The 19,091-nt window shown below is 36.8% G+C and overlaps 1 protein-coding gene across 1 annotated transcript in view; it reads left to right on the top strand.

The window, feature by feature from the left end:
- Positions 1 to 17,028, top strand: part of gab3 (GRB2 associated binding protein 3) — a 130,126-nt gene extending 113,098 nt beyond the window's left edge. Inside the window, exons 5-10 of the mRNA XM_072270831.1 lie at positions 944 to 1,029; positions 3,438 to 3,684; positions 4,914 to 5,004; positions 7,289 to 7,394; positions 9,200 to 9,313; positions 10,072 to 17,028. Of these exons, the coding sequence (XP_072126932.1) occupies positions 944 to 1,029; positions 3,438 to 3,684; positions 4,914 to 5,004; positions 7,289 to 7,394; positions 9,200 to 9,313; positions 10,072 to 10,212 (785 nt within the window). The 3' untranslated portion in view covers positions 10,213 to 17,028. The remainder of the gene's footprint in view (positions 1 to 943; positions 1,030 to 3,437; positions 3,685 to 4,913; positions 5,005 to 7,288; positions 7,395 to 9,199; positions 9,314 to 10,071) is intronic.
- The last annotated feature ends 2,063 nt before the right edge of the window (positions 17,029 to 19,091 follow it).

The following is a 19,091-nucleotide window of genomic DNA, read 5'->3' as shown; positions in this document are numbered from 1 at the left end:
TAAACGTGGATATCTAGGGTTGCTTTTCAGTTGCCTTCTTCCTCCGGAATTATACTGCAACTCCACATCTTTGGGAGATTTGGAAAGTAAATACATCGCACAGTGTCAATTTGTGTTACATGAGCACCAGATAGATATTAAATTCAAAGAATGCATCATTCCTGAAGAAGATGGCAAAGTTTGTCATCCAAATATCAGTTATAATATATACCTGTACCTGGCTGGAAGCCCAAGAAGAGTTTATTCATGATATACGATGGGAAAGTATGAGTTCCTTTTTCATGCTAGGTGGTAGTTTAATTCGGCTCTGTGAAGTATTCCTAGTGCTGGGGTGGTAGGAGAATCAGCAAGTTGTGCATAAAGAAGTAAGTTTCCCCAAAATAAATGGGACAAAGGGAGTGGTGGGATTGCTCTTAGAGTCAGCATCGAATCAATTGACCGATTAGCTGAATGATCCTATGTTGTAAGGAAATATGAAAATAGATAATCCTTTGATGAATAGCTTATAAAACTGTTGCTTATTCTGTTTATGCAATCCAAGAATCCTCTGTAGAGAATGCTAGCTGAAATGACTTGGGATTTACAGGAAGTTAGGGAGCAAAGCTTCACAGTAAGTTCGTGGAAGTGTCCATTTATTGAGCACTTACTGCAAGACTCTGTCCATTATGTTACTCCTTCACAGATCATTTTTATCACTAGCCAATAGAATTGGGCAAAGTACATCATGAAACAACTATTAGATCTCAAATCTTTGGTTAAAGCTAAACAGTTTGCAATGGTAGGGTCAAGGTTTAAGAATAAAAAGCTCAAAGTTTGAAGTGAGATTCACAATAGACAAAAGAAATAGTGAATTCACAAATTCACAATTTCTTTTCTTTTTTAAGTTGTCTGTTGCAAAATAAAGATGTACACTTCAATCGTATAACCAAATTTTGTGTTTCAGATGCTGAAGAGTGCAGTCTCTTTCCTTTTACTGATTACCAAGGGAATTGCATAACAATTGCAGAGGAAGCATTTAACGGAAACCTAGTGAGTACCGTGTGTGAAGAGTAAATATCAGATGTGTCACCATGTCTGTTATATGGGAAACAAGAGAGTCTGGGAATGCATGCCCACTCAAATTATTAGCACCAGATGAGCATGGCTGCAGAGAGAGAAAAAAACAGCTTCTATTATTTATCCTTACTTGCTTTTTGAAAGATGGCAGAGAGCCAGTATGTTCAGCTGTTGTGGCCCATAAAATGAAGGTACTTTAAAGCATACTTGCTATTTTGCAATTATTGTTGCAACTAAATGGTTTGCCAGATCATTGTAGAATAGTGGTTTTCAATGTGGGGTCATAGCTAGTGGTTGGGTATTGTAATATGCGAAATGGGTCTCCAAAAATTCATTTTACCCAAGGCTTTCCCTGCACAGAGGGACATAAAGTATCTTGTTGCTGTATAATGTTCCAGCTGCTGTTCTCATGGAGCCTGCTGTTTCAATGACAGTTGCACTTTGTGATTTCAAAACCAATCACTATTTGTAATCATCGGTAAATTCAATAGCTGTGGTGTGAATGCAGGTTCTTATTTATGCCAATGCATTGATAGCATGTACAATTAGGTTTATAATTAGCTAGTTATTATCCTTGGACTGCATGGCAAAATATTTAGTCCAAATGGCTTGCCTTAAAAAAGTTTGAAAACCACTGTGTTAGCCAATTGAGGAGTTAACCACTTTAACAGTCCAGTAATGGAGAATTAATTCCATTTCCTAATAGATAACAGTTTTTAATCATAGTCCAGTATTTAACAGATTTTCTTTTTCAAGTCTGTTTACTTGACTAGTATAAATTCTCTTGCTGCATTTGTAAGGCTTGAGTTCACTCTTCTAAATCACTGGGATAATGCTGGCTTAATTGCCCAGTAACATAATCACTGCTGTCACAAGAACAATCGAACTGACAGTCTATCTTACAAACCAATCAAATTTAAGATCTGGGGAATGAACTAGGATAAACTGGAGTCAGTTCAGGTACAAAGAAAAGATTTAGTTAGCTGAGAACAAAGACAGAAAGGAAAAATATAAAAATAATTGAAGCATTTTAATTTTAAATTATCAAGTCGCTATTTGTAAACATAGAATAAGTTTTACTTGAGTATCTCCTCTCTGGGTTGTGGAGGTTGGGTGACATCACAGAAACTCATCCCAAACTTAAAATGCTTCTTGTTGAAATCCTCACTTTCTACAGTGATTTTATTCAATTCTATTATTCTAAGCAAACAGTAAACTCCTAAACCTGGCACACAATGCTTCTGTTTACAACTAATCCTTGATTTCTTGACCAACAGGCTGCAGTCTGTAAGCAGTAACTGCAACATCTTCGCCATGATTATTTTTAACACTAATGCCATACAAGGTTGCACCCTAAGCTCTCTACTCCCTATAAACCCATGCCTGTATGGCTAGATTCTGCTCTAACTCCATCTGCTGGGGCTTAGTGTATCTCAACGATGAATTGCTCAGCAGTATCTCTACTTCAGGAAGCTAAATAAATTTGGCATGTCCCCTTTGACTTCACCAATTTTTATCGATGCATCAAACAAAGCATTCCATTTGGATGCATCACACTTTGGTATGGCAACTGCTCTGCCCATGACTGCAAGAAACTGCAGAGAGATGTGGAGACAGCTCATCACATCACAGAAACCAGCCTCCCTCTATGGACTCTGTCTTTACTTCTCACTGCCTTGGTAAGGCTGCCAGTATAATCAAAGATCCAACCCACCCTAGACATTCAATCTTTTACCTCTTCCCAATAGAGATAAGATACAAAACCCTGAAAGCACTTACTACCAGGCTCAAAGATGACTTCTACTCTATTGTTCTAATATTGAATGGTTCCATAGTATGATAAGATAGACTGCTAATCTCACAATCTACCTTATTATGATCTTACTGCTTATTGTCCACCTGTACTGCAATAATTTATTCTGTATTCTGTTATTGTTTTACCTAGTACTATCTCAATTCCCTGTTGTAATGATTTGATCTGAATGAATGGTGTATGCAACACAAGTTTTTCATGATCCCTCAGTAAATGTGACAATAATAAACCAATTTACCAATCAGTACACCAAGGCAACAATTTCTTGAAATTCATGGGAGACCAATGAACTTTAATTTTGACAAGGCAAGTTATCTCATATTTTAGATCAACTCGCAGTTCATGACACTCACCTTTCTTTCCAAAAGTTGCAGGAATCTTTACACACTGATAACATGCTCATTAAGTTCCTTATTATTCTGCCACCAAAATCTGGGTCATATTTCAATATGGTTAGCCTAATGCACCTCTTAATTCATTTGTACTTAGTTTATCAAGTGTACATTTCAAAGTAGAGCAAATAAATTGGGTTTTATGTAAATATAACTATTTCTTTCTCTTAATGCAGAAACTCTCTGGGCAGCATTGCAGTACCATGGACAGCACTGAAGACAGCTATGTTCCAATGAATCCAGGGTCTTCTCCAATAATGCCTGCAGCTGATTACACATCAGATGGTTACATTCCTATGAGTCCAGCTAGTAGTAATTTGACCTTCCCATCAGTCACCGTAGACAATTTGCCATTATCTACAATTCCTACAGACATAGAACCTCCTCCAGTGAACAGGAACCTCAAACCTCGAAGCAGAAAGAGTAAGAGTGACTTCAAATATCGATTGTATACTTATCTATATACGGAGTAAGACTTCATGGGAACATATCTGGGAATATAGCTTTTTTGCATGACTTGCTTCTGGCATTGGAAGCACCAAGAGTGAAAGGCTGTATGAGAAATCCATGTCTGGAAATGCACTTGAAGTTCAAAGTAAATTTATTATCAAAGTACATATGCATCTCCATATAGAACCCTGAGGTTCATTTTCTTGTAGGCACACACAATGAATCTATAATAGAATAATAACCATAATAGAATCAATGAAAGACTGCACCAATTGGGCTTTCAACTGGTGTGCAAAAGACAACAAACTGTACAAATATAAAAATAAATAAATAACCAATAAACTTGAGATGAAGAGCCATTGAAAGTGAATCCACAGGTTGTGGGAACATTTCAGTGATGGGCAAGAGAAGTTGAGTGAAGTTATTCCCTTTGTTTCAAGAGCCTCTTGGTTGAGGATTAATAATTTTTTCTGAATTGTGTGGTGTGAGTCTTGAGGCTCCTGTATTTTCTTTTTGATGACAGCAGTGAGAAGAGAACATGTTCTGGGTGCTTTCCTGTGACAAGATTCCATGTAGATTTGCTCAATGGTCAGGGGGGCTTTAACCATGATGGACTGGGCCGTATCCATTACTTTCTTACAGCAATATAAAAATACACGCCATACTCAACCTTTAAACCTCATTCAGTTAGCACATAATCCAGAGATTACTCATGATTTGTTATGCTGATTTGGATATAGCAGGGATCTATGGATATGATAATGATATGATCAATGGATATGAAAATATTGTTGAGGTAGAAGATTCTCCATGATCTGGTGGCAAGGAAAAGCAGGCTCAATGGGCAAAATAACCCCCTCCTGCTTCATTTTCTTAAGCTGTTGTGCATAACACTGCTTCAGTAAACACATTGTATGCCAACAAGCTTTACTGTGGACGAAGGTGTTAAATAGGGAACAGGTTCTGTAAGCTATAACTCAAACAGGGAATCCAGGCTGCAGTTTCCACAAATGATGGGCTGGTATGGAGACTGACGTCCTCCACACCAACCAGCAGTTGAAAAATTGATGTCTTAAAATATTAATAATGTAAAGGCAAATGAAACAACAAATTGCTTTGACTTTTCCAAATACGGAAGAAGAGTTTACAACTGTTCTGTATATCAATTAATCTATGCTCATTCATTCTGGTTTAAATTGCAGTCAAGCCACCACCTTTAGATCTGACAAGCTTGTCGACAATCAGGGGACACTGGAACTATCCTAGTGTCAACCGGACACGGAGTATGCCATTGTAAGTATACTCATTCTTAAAACATATTTTCTTTCTTTTATACTATCAACACACACAAAACGCTGGTGGGACGCAGCAGGCCAGGCAGCATCCATAGGAAGAAGCACAGTCGACGTTTCAGGCCGAGACCCTTCGTCAGGACTCACTGAAAGAAGAGACAGTAAGAGATTTGAAAGTGGGACGAGGAGGGGGAGATCCGAAATGATAGGAGAAGACAGGAGGGAGAGGGATAGAGCTAGGAGCTGGAAAGTTGATTGGCAAAAGGGATACAAGGCTGGAGAAGGGAGAGGATCATGGGACGGGAGGCCCTTTTATAAATGCCTTCAACCCTTCAGTCTGAAAAAAAGCACTTTATCATTGATCGCATGCTCACCCATCATTGTGATAAACATATCTTCTAGATGACTTTCACTGGATAGCTATCCCTTCCTTTTTAAACATTACAGAAGAAATCCAAATAGAATAACTAGCCCAGCATGGACTAGAAATGAATCCTGGGGCTTTCTAATATATGTACCTCACAGAACTGGTAACGTCAGTACCTGTTAAAGTAGTGGGGAGCTAAAGTAATGTTTAATCTGACTCTATTGGATAATACACATCTGCCTTAGGTAGCTGTAGATACATTCTGGCTGCTTTCCAGAGCAAAACTAAGGCAATTATTGTTACATCCTGCTCAAATGAATTACAGATTAGTCTTTTGACAACCTATTTTAGAGATTATTTATCCAAACTAAATAAAACTTCTGGAAGTTTCAATTCAGATGTAAAAAATGAGTTGGAGTTCCTCCTCTATAAGGAGGAATATGGATCACAGCAAGGGAAGTGATGTTGAGATACAGAATAACCACAATGGTGGAACAAGCCGGAGATACCGAGTGTCCTGGTCCACTAGGTTTCTTTCTTTTTCAATCTTTTTTATTGAGTTTCAAATTGATAAGCATAACAATGATAATTATACAAAGAGATTACGTTAATAATGGTTAACGTATACAGACACAGACTCCAGTAACATATTTAATTTGAACCTCCCAATCTCTTAATAACTGAACATGAAAAAGATTCATTGGTTAAGATCATTATTTGTCATTCACTCCACTCTTCTATACACAAACAAAAAGTTATTAAAAAGGATTCAGAAAAAGTCAGCTTACATCATATGAAAATGTTGAATAAATGGCCTCCAAGTTTCTTCAAATTTAACCGAAGGATCAGTGGTACCACTGCTAATTTTTTCCAAGTTTAAACATGTTGTAGTTTGGGAAAATCATTGAAATGTGGTAGGGGGATTAGAATCTTTCCATTTAAATAAAATGGATCTTCTGGCTATTAATGTAACAAATGCAATCAAATGACAAGCTGAAGGGGATAAATGATTCAAGTCTATAATTGGTAGTCCAAAAATTGCAGTAAGAGGATGAGGCTGTAAATCAATATGCAAAACTACTGAAATAATATCAAAAATTTCTTTCCAATATTTTTCCGAAAGAGGGCAAGACCAGAACATATGTGTCAAGGAAGCTACCACAGAATTAAATCTATCACAGACAGGATTTGTATGACCATAAAAACGAGCTAACTTATCCTTGGACATACGGGCCCTATGAACCACATTAAATAGTATCAAAGCGTGTCCAGCACACATTGAAGAAGTGTTAACTAGTTGGAGAATTTTCTCCCATTTCTCTATGGGTAAAGATACCTGAAGTTCTCTTTCCCATTCATTCTTAATTTTATCAGACATACCTAAATGTATTTTCATAATTAAATCATAAACAATTGCTATTAAACTCTTCTGATAGGGGTTTAAACCTAAAATATTCTCTGTAATTTCAGTTTGATGTGGTATCGGAAAAGTAGGTAAAATAACCTTCAAAAAGTTTCTAATCTGTAAGTATCTAAAAAAATGTGATCTAGGCAAATTAGATTTATTGGACAACTGTTCAAAGGACATGAGACAATTATCCATGAATAAATCACAAAAACATATTATTCCCTTCGTTTTCCATAAAAGAAAAGCTTGATCAGTCCTGGATGGTTGGAAGAAAAAAATTGGATATAATAGGACTTGATAGGATAAATTTATTCAATCCAAAACATTTACAAAATTGAAACCATATTCGTATTGTATGTTTAATTATTGGATTAATCATTTGTTTATTCAGTTTAGTAAGCGCAAAGGGAAGCAAAGCCCCGGTCCCCTAGATTTCAAAGTGCAATTATTTAATGTTCTTTGCTATGCTGTGTAATTACAAACCTGAGTTTTTTTTCTTTTCTAATTTAGCAGATGGAGTACAGCTAACTGCATCACACCTGAAAACCAAAATTGTTCGTTCAGAAGTTTCTACAGCACGTTTGATGGGGACAGTGAAGAAAATTACACTGCAATGGTAAAACAAATTAAATGCATATGGAATAGTGTGGCCAATAACAGATCATGGTTCCTTTGGAAATGCAGAGTAAATACTGTAATTCAATGCCTTTTCTGCTCTGCATAGCCAAATTTCTGAGAATAGCACTTAAATGGACATGAGACTCATTTAAATATGCGAGTGTCCACTTACCTACTTTAGGGGGTCTTCCTGTACTCACAAAAAATGGCCAAATTTTGCCTTGATGATATTCAAATCTCATTTGTCTGTGGCTCTGAAATTTGTATTTGGATGCTCTTACATTATGCCTGTAAAAACATCGACCAATTTCCACCCCTTACATTACTGAAGATAAATTTTAGATATTGTTTTAAAAAATGAAAAATATACATTGCTGTCAATTAGCATTTATCAGATATGAGTTAACTGAAAAGACACGTGGGGAAGTATCTGAATGTACATGCCTGCAAACTAAAATCCAGGAAAGAGAGGACATCTATTGTTTTTTATTCAGCCATGAAGTGGAACCATAGTATTTGTTATCACAAGCAGACTAAATAGATAAAAAAAACACAATTCATATTTATTTCAGGAAAGTAAGAAAAATTTGGACATAAGGTTGGAATTCAAAGTTAATAAAGAAGGAAAAGAGCAATCAGTACCATGGGCTTTTTTAAGTCCATAAAATGTCTTGTACGCTGTTCAGAGATATTTGTTACCATATCCCAACATTATTCTCCACTTGAGATTAATGAAGTTTATTAATTCAGCGTGAGATTTCCTTTAAGTGAATTTCATGTTGTATCTTGTCAGAAGCAATTTTTGAAAGTAATTTAATATGAACCTTTTCTAATTTATATCTTCTTTCACTGTCTAAGTATACAGTGTTTTTGTGACCGATGTAATCAGGGTGATAAGCAGGTAATGTTCTACTATAAGGAATTACAAAACAATGCAACTCATGAATGAATGAAAAAATGAACTCTTCAGCATTTTAATCTTGCTTGACCTTTGCTTTGCATTCAAAACTGTTAGCAAAACCATTTCTCTATTTCCTTTCAAGCATAGAAGGCAACCATTTCACTTGTTATCTTTCTCATCATCCAAACAGTTGTTCCAGATGAAACGAGAATTTACCTATATTAACTTTAATTTGTAATGTTTTTCTACTTTAATATGATTACCTATTTAGAGTGGATCATTCTTTTGCCAAACACTATTATGCATTTCACATATCTGGTCCTGAACACTGATCATTTGCTGTATGAATTCCCACAGTCAGCCATCTCAATCCAATGCTGTTTTCCCCAAAGCCTAACAGAAGCTTGAGATTTAACAACTCATCTTATGACATGTTTCTTTACAATTGTCCAAACACAATAATAAGTTCAAAACTCTCCAGTTAATACAACTATCCTTATTTTATCAAACAAGTATTGGTAATGATCTTGCCATTGGCAGATGCAGTTCTTCTAGAATCATCTGTTGTATCATCATATAACTTTCTTTGCACAATTAACCCTCTCTGAAGATGTTTTAGAATCCAATTACAGGTCTTCCATTTTGTTATTTCTTTCTTCCCTCTTTTCCCTGAGTCGATGCTTATTTAAAAAGGTAAATTCTTTTCCAAGAGGAACTGTTGGTCCTCTATAACTTTTTTCCATTTCTTATGATTAATTCTGCTTCCACTAATTCTGGCCAACTTTGAGTATTTACAGTATTTTTAATTCAGGTTTTCAACATTTATGCCATTTGTCATGTATGATAATTATTGTGAGATAGTTTTGTCAGTGAGTTTGATTTTTCCCTCTCCTTGTCCACAGGAACGTTCCAGCTCTGTGTATAATGGTAATGGCAGCACCCAGTGGCCCCGAACATTAAACCTTGATTATCTAGCCTTAGACTTCAATGCAACATCTCCATCTCCTGTTCAAAAGGTATTTTGCCATAATTTTGGTTGATCGGGATCAATAGTTAATTGGTGCTTGAAATTACTGTGGCGTTTTTAGAATGTAAATTGTGAAGACATAGGGCATGGTGTTTTAATTTTTAAGATATTTCTGAGACATGAGTTAGAAATCTATTAGTGAAGCTGGTGAATTTAAATTCAAGTAAGTAGATAAATTTTCAGTAAGTATCAGTGATGATAACCATAGAAATACCAGATAGTTCATAAAAACCTCTCTAATTCACCAAAGTCCTTGAGGAGAGAAAACCAGCCATCCTTATTCATTTCAGCCTGTGTCTCATCCCAGATTTGCAAATGTAGTTATATCTTAACTGTCACTTGAAATGGACCAGGAAGCTATTGAGTAATGTCGCAAATTACCGACGAAGGTAAATGTTGGTCTTGTCAGTGATGCCAAATCTGTGAATGAATGATAAAAAAAAATCTGGATGGTTTCTATAACATATTCCCCAAATGAATAGATCTGTTAATGCAGATGTCCATAGCAGCAACAAGAAAGGAATGTGGGAAAAAAGGTTTCAATCAGGTGCAAAAGCAAAGGCATGGAAATGGGTGTACAAGGGAAATTGTGATTGTGGGAAAAGTGTGAAAAACTACAGAGGACTGTGAGAGAAAGTAAAACAAAAGGCAAAAATGAGAATGTAAACAAGTGAGAAATGAATGTGTGGAAGAACCAACAAATCTAGTGCTGCATTTAATCGGATACTTCATCTATCTTAAACACAGAAGCCATTCCTTTCGTCCATGCTGGAAGAGCGGGTGGATTATGTCCAAGTAGATGAACAGAAGACCCAGGCTTTACAGAACACTAAACAAGAATGGACTGACGTACGCCAATCCTGTAACATTTCAAAACCTTCAAAGTGATGAATTTATAAACATTACCAGCTCTGAAAGTGGACCAATATGGTTCTAGTAATATCAGACTGCAGGAATAAATCGATGTTTTTCTTTTTTTATTAGGAATTCAAAGTAGAATGACAACAGGCAGCTTGTTCAATGTTGATTCGATTGGAAATACAAAATCATGAATCATATTTTTAACAGTGTTGCTATGGCATTGGTATATTTTGATCAATTTTTCAGTTTATGTTTTCCCAGCAATGTTTTAGATCAGGTACTGTATCAAATACAGTTGAGAAGACTGCCAAATATTTTTTTTACTGAAAACACATTATGAATAGTAAAGCCCATAGTGCGGGACACTATCGGGGTTTAAACAAAGAGTAAGTGAAAGGAACACAGTAAGATTCAGAAGAGTGTTTGGATGATACCCTACTTGAACTTTAGAATATCATAAACACGAGAAGGTCTACAGATGCTGGATTTTAGGAGCTTGCTGGCTGTATGGAGGAATAAAAATGGTGAGGAATAGTATAATTTTGAACTAAAAGTAGAGTTCCAACTTCAGTGGACTGGGAATGTGGGAGAGCCAAAACAAGTGCAGGATAATGTTCTGGCACTGCCAGTGAAACAGTATGTAAAAGCATTAACTGTGATCTGAATGTTAGATTTCTTATTGGCAAGATCTAACAGAAGCAGGCATCAATTCTTCTTGTATTCAGAATGGTCGGAGAACTTCTCTATACACAAAAGCATTACTTAATCAATTACAAGATGCCTTAGCCTTGACTAAGTGAGTATGATGTGACAGTCAATACTTTGGAGGGTAACTTTTACCATTCTGGTCACCAAAGACAATATACTACTTTACCTTGAAAAAACTATAGATACTGGAAATCTGAAATAAAAACGGAAATGTTAAAACTATTTAGAAAGCTGGACAACACCTGAGGAGGGTGAAACACAGCTAACGTCTCATTGAATCAAAGTTTGTTAACCTTGGACATTAACTCTGCTTCTCTCTCCATAGATTGTGCCTGATACTGGGTTTTTCAGAAACTTCTGTTTTTATACCAGTTTAGTCTCTTGGTTGGTCAAAAAACATTTATGTACTTGTTTTACATGTTTTGACTTTGGTTTGTATCCGAAGAATAGGCAAAGGGAAACCATTATGAACTAAAATTGCAAAGGATTTTGGAAAATTGTGGTGAAGCTGCTGGGCAGTTCTAGTCCCAATGAGATAGTACCAAACCTTCATAATGTTCTAATCAATACCAATTCCTGCTTCATTCCAAGATGACTATTTTCCTGGAATTATTAATATATTTATTGCACTGTTTTATCAGGTAAATACATTATCAAGTGGGGCAGTAGAATTTCCTCTTGGTCAATAAAGAACATAGAAAATAGACTAATAACTTACTCAGGAATAGAGACAACATTGTGGATAAAGTAAATGTAAGAAATACACTATGAAAACGCATGGTAGGTCTCCAGCCATTAAGAGAGAAATATGAATAGATTTGGATCAGAACCCTCAGTAAGAACAAGGAGACTACAAACAAAATATCAGCCTCCTTACATTTTTTTGTCACAGCGGAGGTTGATTACAATTCTTCAGCAAATGTATTAGTAAAGAGAACAGGAGATCTTTGATACCCTCTCTCCCTTTTAATCAATTATTTTTCTTGCCTTAGCTTGCTGTGATGACATAGCCTTCCTTAACAAAATAATAATCTGAGGATTGCCATGGCCTGTTTTCCTCTTCAGCTATTTACATAAAACCTTTCTTCCAAATGCAAATTAAAGTGGTGCGATGGAGCAAGCATGACAGCACAACTCCCGAAAGTGAACTCTGTTAATCCAATGGCACCGTCAAACTGATTTGATAATTTTCCTAGTCACTATTGTTCCATTATTCAGCTCGACTTCTTTCTTTTTAAGCTTTCACATTGTGCACTTAAGAAAAGATTGCAGATAATAGCTAAATTTAATATTTTATCTACTGCAGCACTGATTTAAATGAAGGTACACTTCTAAACAGATCACCTTAGCCATTCTTCATGTGCTAAGCAGAAAGTGTGGGCATTTAAGCTAAAGAAGGCGTGAGCCCTATTCTTTGTTGCCCTGAAGTTTTAATGCGGATACTCCTTGCACTGGAGAGTGATTGGGTTGACAAGGGCTTATCTAAGCTTTTTCATTCACACTGATTATTATATCATAATGCTGCCCCAAATATCTCGTTTAACACAAAAGATGAATAAAATTAAAGACCTATTAGTTTTGAGGATTCTGCGCTACACTGGAAAGGTGATTTTTCACGCCAGGTGGCTGAGGATGGATAATCGTTTGTCTCAGATGGCCAGAACAGTTTTGATATTTTGTTAGATAATATTATGATCACCTCAATGCATCACAGTCCGGAACTTTTTATATAACAATTTCATACTCTTTGATTCAAATGTAACTCTTGTGATATCTGTAATTTCTCCAAATATTTCCCATGGAGCATCATAGGGAGGAGGCAATTGAATCACATGAATATAACCAGTAAGGGGACTGGACTTATTAAAAAATAACTCAATAGACCTGGGTACAAATTGTGCTTAGATTTAAACCGAAATTGAATTGACTTTATTTCTTACATCCTTCAGATACATGAGGAGTAAAAATCTTTACGTTACGTCTCCATCTAAATGTGCAATATGCAATCATAGTAATTTATAATAATTTATAATAAATAGAACAGTCAATGTAATATAGAGTGTACTCAAGTCAGCATGAGATTATCAGTCTGATGGCCTGGTAGAAGATGCTGTCCTGGAGCCTGTTGGTCCTGGCTCTTATGCTGCGGTACCGTTTCCCAGATGGTAGCAGCTGGAATAGATTGTGGTTGGGATGGCTTGGGTCCCCAGTGATCCTATGGGCCCTTTTTACACACCTGTTTTTGTAAATGTCCTGAATCATGGGAAGTTCACAACTACAGATGCGCTGGGCTGTCCGCACCATTCTCTGCAGATTCCGACGATTAAGGGAGGTACAGTTCCCATACCAGGCAGTGATGCAGCCAGTCAGGATGCTCTCAATTGTGCCCCTGTAGAAAGTTCTTAGGATTTGGGGGCCCATACCAAACTTCCTCAACCGTCTGAGGTGAAAGAGGCGCTGTTGTGCCTTTTTCACCACACAGCTGGTCTGTACAGGCCACGTGAGGTCCTTGGTGATGTGGATGCCGAAGAACTTGAAGCTGTTTACCCTCTCAACCCCAGATCCATTGAAGTCAATGGGGGTTAGCCCATCTCCATTCCTCCTGTAATCCACAACCAGCTCCTTTGTTTGTGTGACATTGAGGGAGAGGTTGTTTTCTTGACACCATTGTGTCAGAGAGATGACTTCTTCCCTGTAGGCCACCTCATTATTGTTTGAGATAAGGTCAATCAATGTAGTGTCGTCGGCAAATTTAATTAGCAGATTGGAGCTGTGGGTGGTGATACAGTCATGGGTATACAGGGAGTAAAGGAGGAGACTCAGTACACAGCCCTGAGGAGCTCCTGTATTGAGAGTCAGAGGGCTGGAGGTGAAGGAGCCCACTCATACAACTTGCTGGTGATCTGACAGGAAGTCTAGGATCCAGCTGCACAAGGCTGTATTGACTTCAGAGTTGGTGTATTGACTTCAGAAGCCATTTTTCTCAATTTATCTTCTGTCAAATGTCAACAACACAAGCCTACTCTATAAAACTCCTAATATGTGGTATTTTACACTAAATTTAATTTATTTTTCATGCTGTGTTGTGGAGTTGCCCATTGCTGAATTCATTGTCAAGTGTCATTCTCTAATACATGAGAATTTAGAAGAGGTTTAACCAGTAAATGAATTGTGTGTGCTCAGAAAATGTCTCCTGTCAATTTCAAAATCAAAATTAAACTTTCTCTTTCAACCTGGCAACTAAGAAAGAGAATGTAAACTGAATAACACATATCACATTTTATTACTCTTTGCAACAACAACTAACAAAGTTATTTAAAACAAAACAAAAACAACAGCAAGTTTTCATTCTTTTAAGTAAGATCCGGAATTCTAGGTAATTAACAATTCATGCCAATACTTTCTCTTCATTTCAGACAATAATAAATAGCACATGATCAAACTGATAAACAAAAATAAAGCCAATTCTGCTGATTTTTCATTAAAAGAATTTCTAACTAAATGGCCATTTCAGCGATTGCTAAGATTTCTCCAACCCTTAAGGTGAAATTGTACATTCAGAAAGACATTAATCCATGATTGTTGCAGTCTGTTGCAGGCTAAGATTCATATTCCTATAGCACATAAATTTTCCAAACTGAAGAAGATTTCTTTCCCACTTTGATCTTGATTATAAGTACATTTTAAATTAATATTTCGTTATAAAACAAGTAGACAAACCAAGTAAGTGTGCTCGTACATGACAGGAGATGCAGACACACAATCCACTCATCCCTTTACATACAAAGAATTCAGACAAGTTGTATTCAGCTGTGGTTTTTGTCTATTGTAGACATTTTACCTTTCACCTTACCTCTGAATGTTGCTAAAATTCACATTGGAAAACAGACAAACAGTGGCTTTTGCTGCTATATTGGCTATATGTAGGTACTAATGCAAACATTTTAAGTTCGAGCTAAGTGAGGTTTTATGGCCCTTTAAATTTGGATTGCCATTCAGCTAGATCACAACAGTTCACTTTTCATCAATTCTATTTTTCACCAAACTCCACATCACCTTAATTTCCTGAGTTTCAAAAATCCATTGCTCTCCATTTTGTCTATTTACTGATGGTTAGCCATCCAAGGATTCACACAAGTTACGTGAAGAGATCCCTGCCGAACTCAATTCCATAGATCTAATCCCTGGTTCAGAGATTATGTCACCTTGTTCTAGAATCTCTCACTAAGGGAAGCCTCCATCCAAAGCAATCTCCTTCAAAATCTGAAAGTGAAGCTAATCATATAAAGTCATTTTGATTGGCCATGAGTGATATAAAATCATAGCTTTCCATGATGTACCGGCAAAATAAAGATGACAGTCAAAAATTCTCATTATTTATTCTAGTCTTACCAACATTTCTTCCTATCCTATCTTTGGGGCAACAGTACTAATGAACTTGGAGCAAGAAGGTAAATATGAATGACTCACAGGTGACTTGTGATCCAATTAAATGGCAAAATGAGTTGAAGAATTCAGTGGTCTTCACCTATTTCTAAGTTCTGAATATTAATCCGATCCACCTCTCAGTAAAGAGACATGGCGCATGCTGGTAAATTCACTTGAATAAACTTCTTGATGTAGGAATTGATCAATGCAAAAGGCACTTCCATAAACAACAAAAACTCTATGTAATACTGGATATGAGCTTAACACATGTTCACAGGCATGGGTGAAAATTTTTGTCCATTGGCCACAAAGAGCTTTACTTGAGAGGAGTTGGTGATTTTAAGGAAGAGTAAAGTAGATTGCGATTCAAAAGGGATATAATTTCTTACCAGATGTGCTACGTTAAAATGACTCCATTCAGTTTTAGTGAATGGTGCAACCCAAAGCATTAAAGAATCTGTTTCTTCTCCTTTTGCAGAAGATGACAGACCTACTCTGAATTTCCATCAGCTTATATATATATATATATATTTAAGAGTGTGGCTTAACTAGAGCTGGAGAGAAGGGAAGGGATGGTCTTCAATCATAATTTAGTCAATCTTAGTCAGCCTGACAGAAGCATAGTTTTCAGAACAGAGCAGCAAGAATACTTGGGAAATTGTGTAATGGCATGAATTCCAGCTTCATAAATGACAATAAGTGGTGACTGCAGCTGTGAAAGAGTGGTGTAAAATCTTATCAAGCATTCCCAAACGTTTTAAAATCAACTTGCTAAATCAACCAGAATGCAAATATAAAGTTGGACTATGGTCAGCCATAGAAAAAGTTATATTATTTGTATTATTCAGAAAGAATGCTGTTAAAAATTGGTTTTGAGCATTCCAATTCACTTTCTATCTTTTTCATGACTGGATTGTCACGTAAGCAAAGGAAAGTCACATTGTTTACAAAATGACTGATTTTAATCAAGAACAACAGATTTCCTTGGTATAAAGTATGTATAAAATTTGTACATTATATATATCTTGTTCTGTTTACTTTGAAAAATAATAAGATCAAACGTTATGCAAAAAAAATGAGGAAAACCATTTGACTTTTCATTGCTCACCTACTTAGATGGGCCAATTGCATCTCAATACAGCATCCAATATCTGACAGGACTGCAAAGTTTTCAACTCCAAACGCCAATTCAAAACCTCATTCCATATGCTAATCACAACTGGGGTAGAACTTTATGATATCAGTCCAAACTCTGCCACGCTGAACTGGCGCCATGTATCACTTCCAAAGAAAGCACTCTGCAATCAACTTTTCAAGTCCATTTATTTATATTTCACTGTAAATGCTTTACTTAATTGGACATATGACTACACATGGTTTGCAATAATAAATGTTGTTTGCTGTTTTACACCTTCCTATCATCTTCAGTAAAGAAAGTTCTGCTTTTTGCTAGGATGGTGAGCAACAATTTAGTAATTTTTCAGGTCTGAAACATTACTGCATTATCAGAAGACAACTTGACCAATCATGAAACTTATGGAACATTTCAGAATAAAATGGATCTGATAGAAATCACAGATTAGAAGAGACATCGTATTGGGACAACTGCAGTAGAGTATCATCCTTTATCCTTTGATTATAAATGTTTGTACATAAGACTCTGTAAAATATTTCTGTTAAAATAAACAGTTTGTGTGTCATGTTAAACATTTCTTGTACAACATCACTAAGTAGTCTTTCTTTCAGTCCAACTACCCAAGTAAAATATCATTCCATCGATGGGTACAATGCAAAGCCTGCAAGTGAATAATTATCATTGTAAGTTTGATGGTGCACTTGGGCTATCAGGCTACATGTTCAAGAAATTATTGATTTACGATAAATCATTCTCCAGAATAAATTCAGGAAAAAGAAAACAAAAACTACCTAATCTCCAGTAATTCTATTGAATTTTACTTGCACTTACCAGAAATGTCAAGAATCAAATTGAAAATACTTTCTATTGAAATGTTCTATTGAATGACAGAGTTAAAAAGAAACTAAAGGCAAGTGTCACTGCACAATTTCCATACATAAATTATGCACATATTTGAGGCACACAGGGAACATAAAGCCAATTAAATAATACTTCTTCTGTGAAATTGACTGACATATATATAATTACCATATAAATATGTAATATGTACAGGAAATTTGCTTTGAATACCTCTGCACCCATGTTATTTAAATGGAGTATCTATTACATGTAGACCAGATGGAATGCACCCGCATGTTCTGAAGGAAGTAGCTGTGGAGATTGCGGAGGCATTAGCGATGATCTTTCAAAAGTCGATAAACTCTGGCATGGTTCCGGAGGACTGGAAGATTGCAAATGTCACTCCACCATTTAAGAAGGGGGCAAGGAAGCAAAAAGGAAATTATAGACCCGTTAGCTTGACATCGGTGGTTGGGAAGTTGTTGGAGTCGATTGTCAAGGATGAGGTTACAGAGTACCTGGAGGCATATGACAAGATAGGCAGAACTCAGCATGGATTCCTTAAAGGAAAACCCTGCCTGACAAACCTATTACAATGTTTTGAGGAAATTACCAATAGGCTAGACAAGGGAGATGCAGTGGATGTTGTATATTTGGATTTTCAGAAGGCCTTTGACAAGGTGCCGCAAATGAGGCTACTTAACAAGATAAGAGCCCATGGAATTACAGGAAAGTTACATACGTGGATAGGGCGTTGGCTGATTGGCAGGAAACAGAGAGTGGGAATAAAGGGATCCTATTCTGGTTGGCTGCCAGTTACCAGTGGTGTTCCACAGGGGTCCGTGTTGGGGCCACTTCTTTTTACGTTGTACATGAACGATTTGGATTATGGAATAGATGGCTTTGTGGCTAAGTTTGCTGATGATACGAAGATAGGTGGAGGGGCCGGTAGTGCTGAGGAAATGGAGAGTCTGCAGAGAGTCTTGGATAGATTGGAAGAATGGGCAGAGAAGTGGCAAATGAAGTACAATGTTGGAAAATGTATGGTTATGCACTTTGGCAGAAAAAATCAACGGGCAGACTATTATTTAAATGGGGAAAGAATTCAAAGTTTGGAGATGCAATGGGACTTGGGAGTCCTCGTACAGGATACCCTTAAAGTTAACCTCCAGGTTGAGTCAGTAGTGAAGAAGGCGAATGCAATGTTGGCATTCATTTCTAGAGGAATAGAGTATAGGAGCAGGGATGTGATGTTGAGGCTCTATAAGGCGCTGGTGAGACCTCACTTGGAGTACTGTGGGCAGTTTTGGTCTCCTTATTTAAGAAAGGATGTGCTGACTTTGGAGAGGGTACAGAGAAGATTCACTAGAATGATTCCGGGAATGAGAGGGTTAACATATGAGGAACGTTTGTCCACTCTTGGACTGTATTCCTTGGAGTTTAGAAGAATGAGGGGAGACCTCATAGAATCTATGGAATTTGTTGCCACGGGCAGCAGTGGAGGCCAAGTCGTTGGGTGTATTTAAGGCAGAAATTAATAGGTATCTGAGTAGCCAGGGCATCAAAGGTTATGGTGAGAAGGCAGGGGAGTGGGACTAAATGGGAGAATGGATCAGCTCATGATAAAATGGCGGAGCAGACTCGATGGCCGAATGGCCGACTTCTGCTCCTTTGTCTTATGGTCTTATGTCTGCTTTTATGGGATTAAGTTTAAAAACAGCTGTGGATAATTTTGGAGTTGCAATTACTCTGGGCAATTTGTAACAGAACCCAATATTTCAAACAATAATGGGTA

The sequence above is a fragment of the Mobula birostris genome, chromosome 10 (assembly GCF_030028105.1).
Source record: "Mobula birostris isolate sMobBir1 chromosome 10, sMobBir1.hap1, whole genome shotgun sequence".
NCBI classification, from domain to species: domain Eukaryota; kingdom Metazoa; phylum Chordata; class Chondrichthyes; order Myliobatiformes; family Myliobatidae; genus Mobula; species Mobula birostris.
Note: the sequence above shows the minus strand (reverse complement) of the source record. Positions and strands in the feature narration are given on the sequence as shown.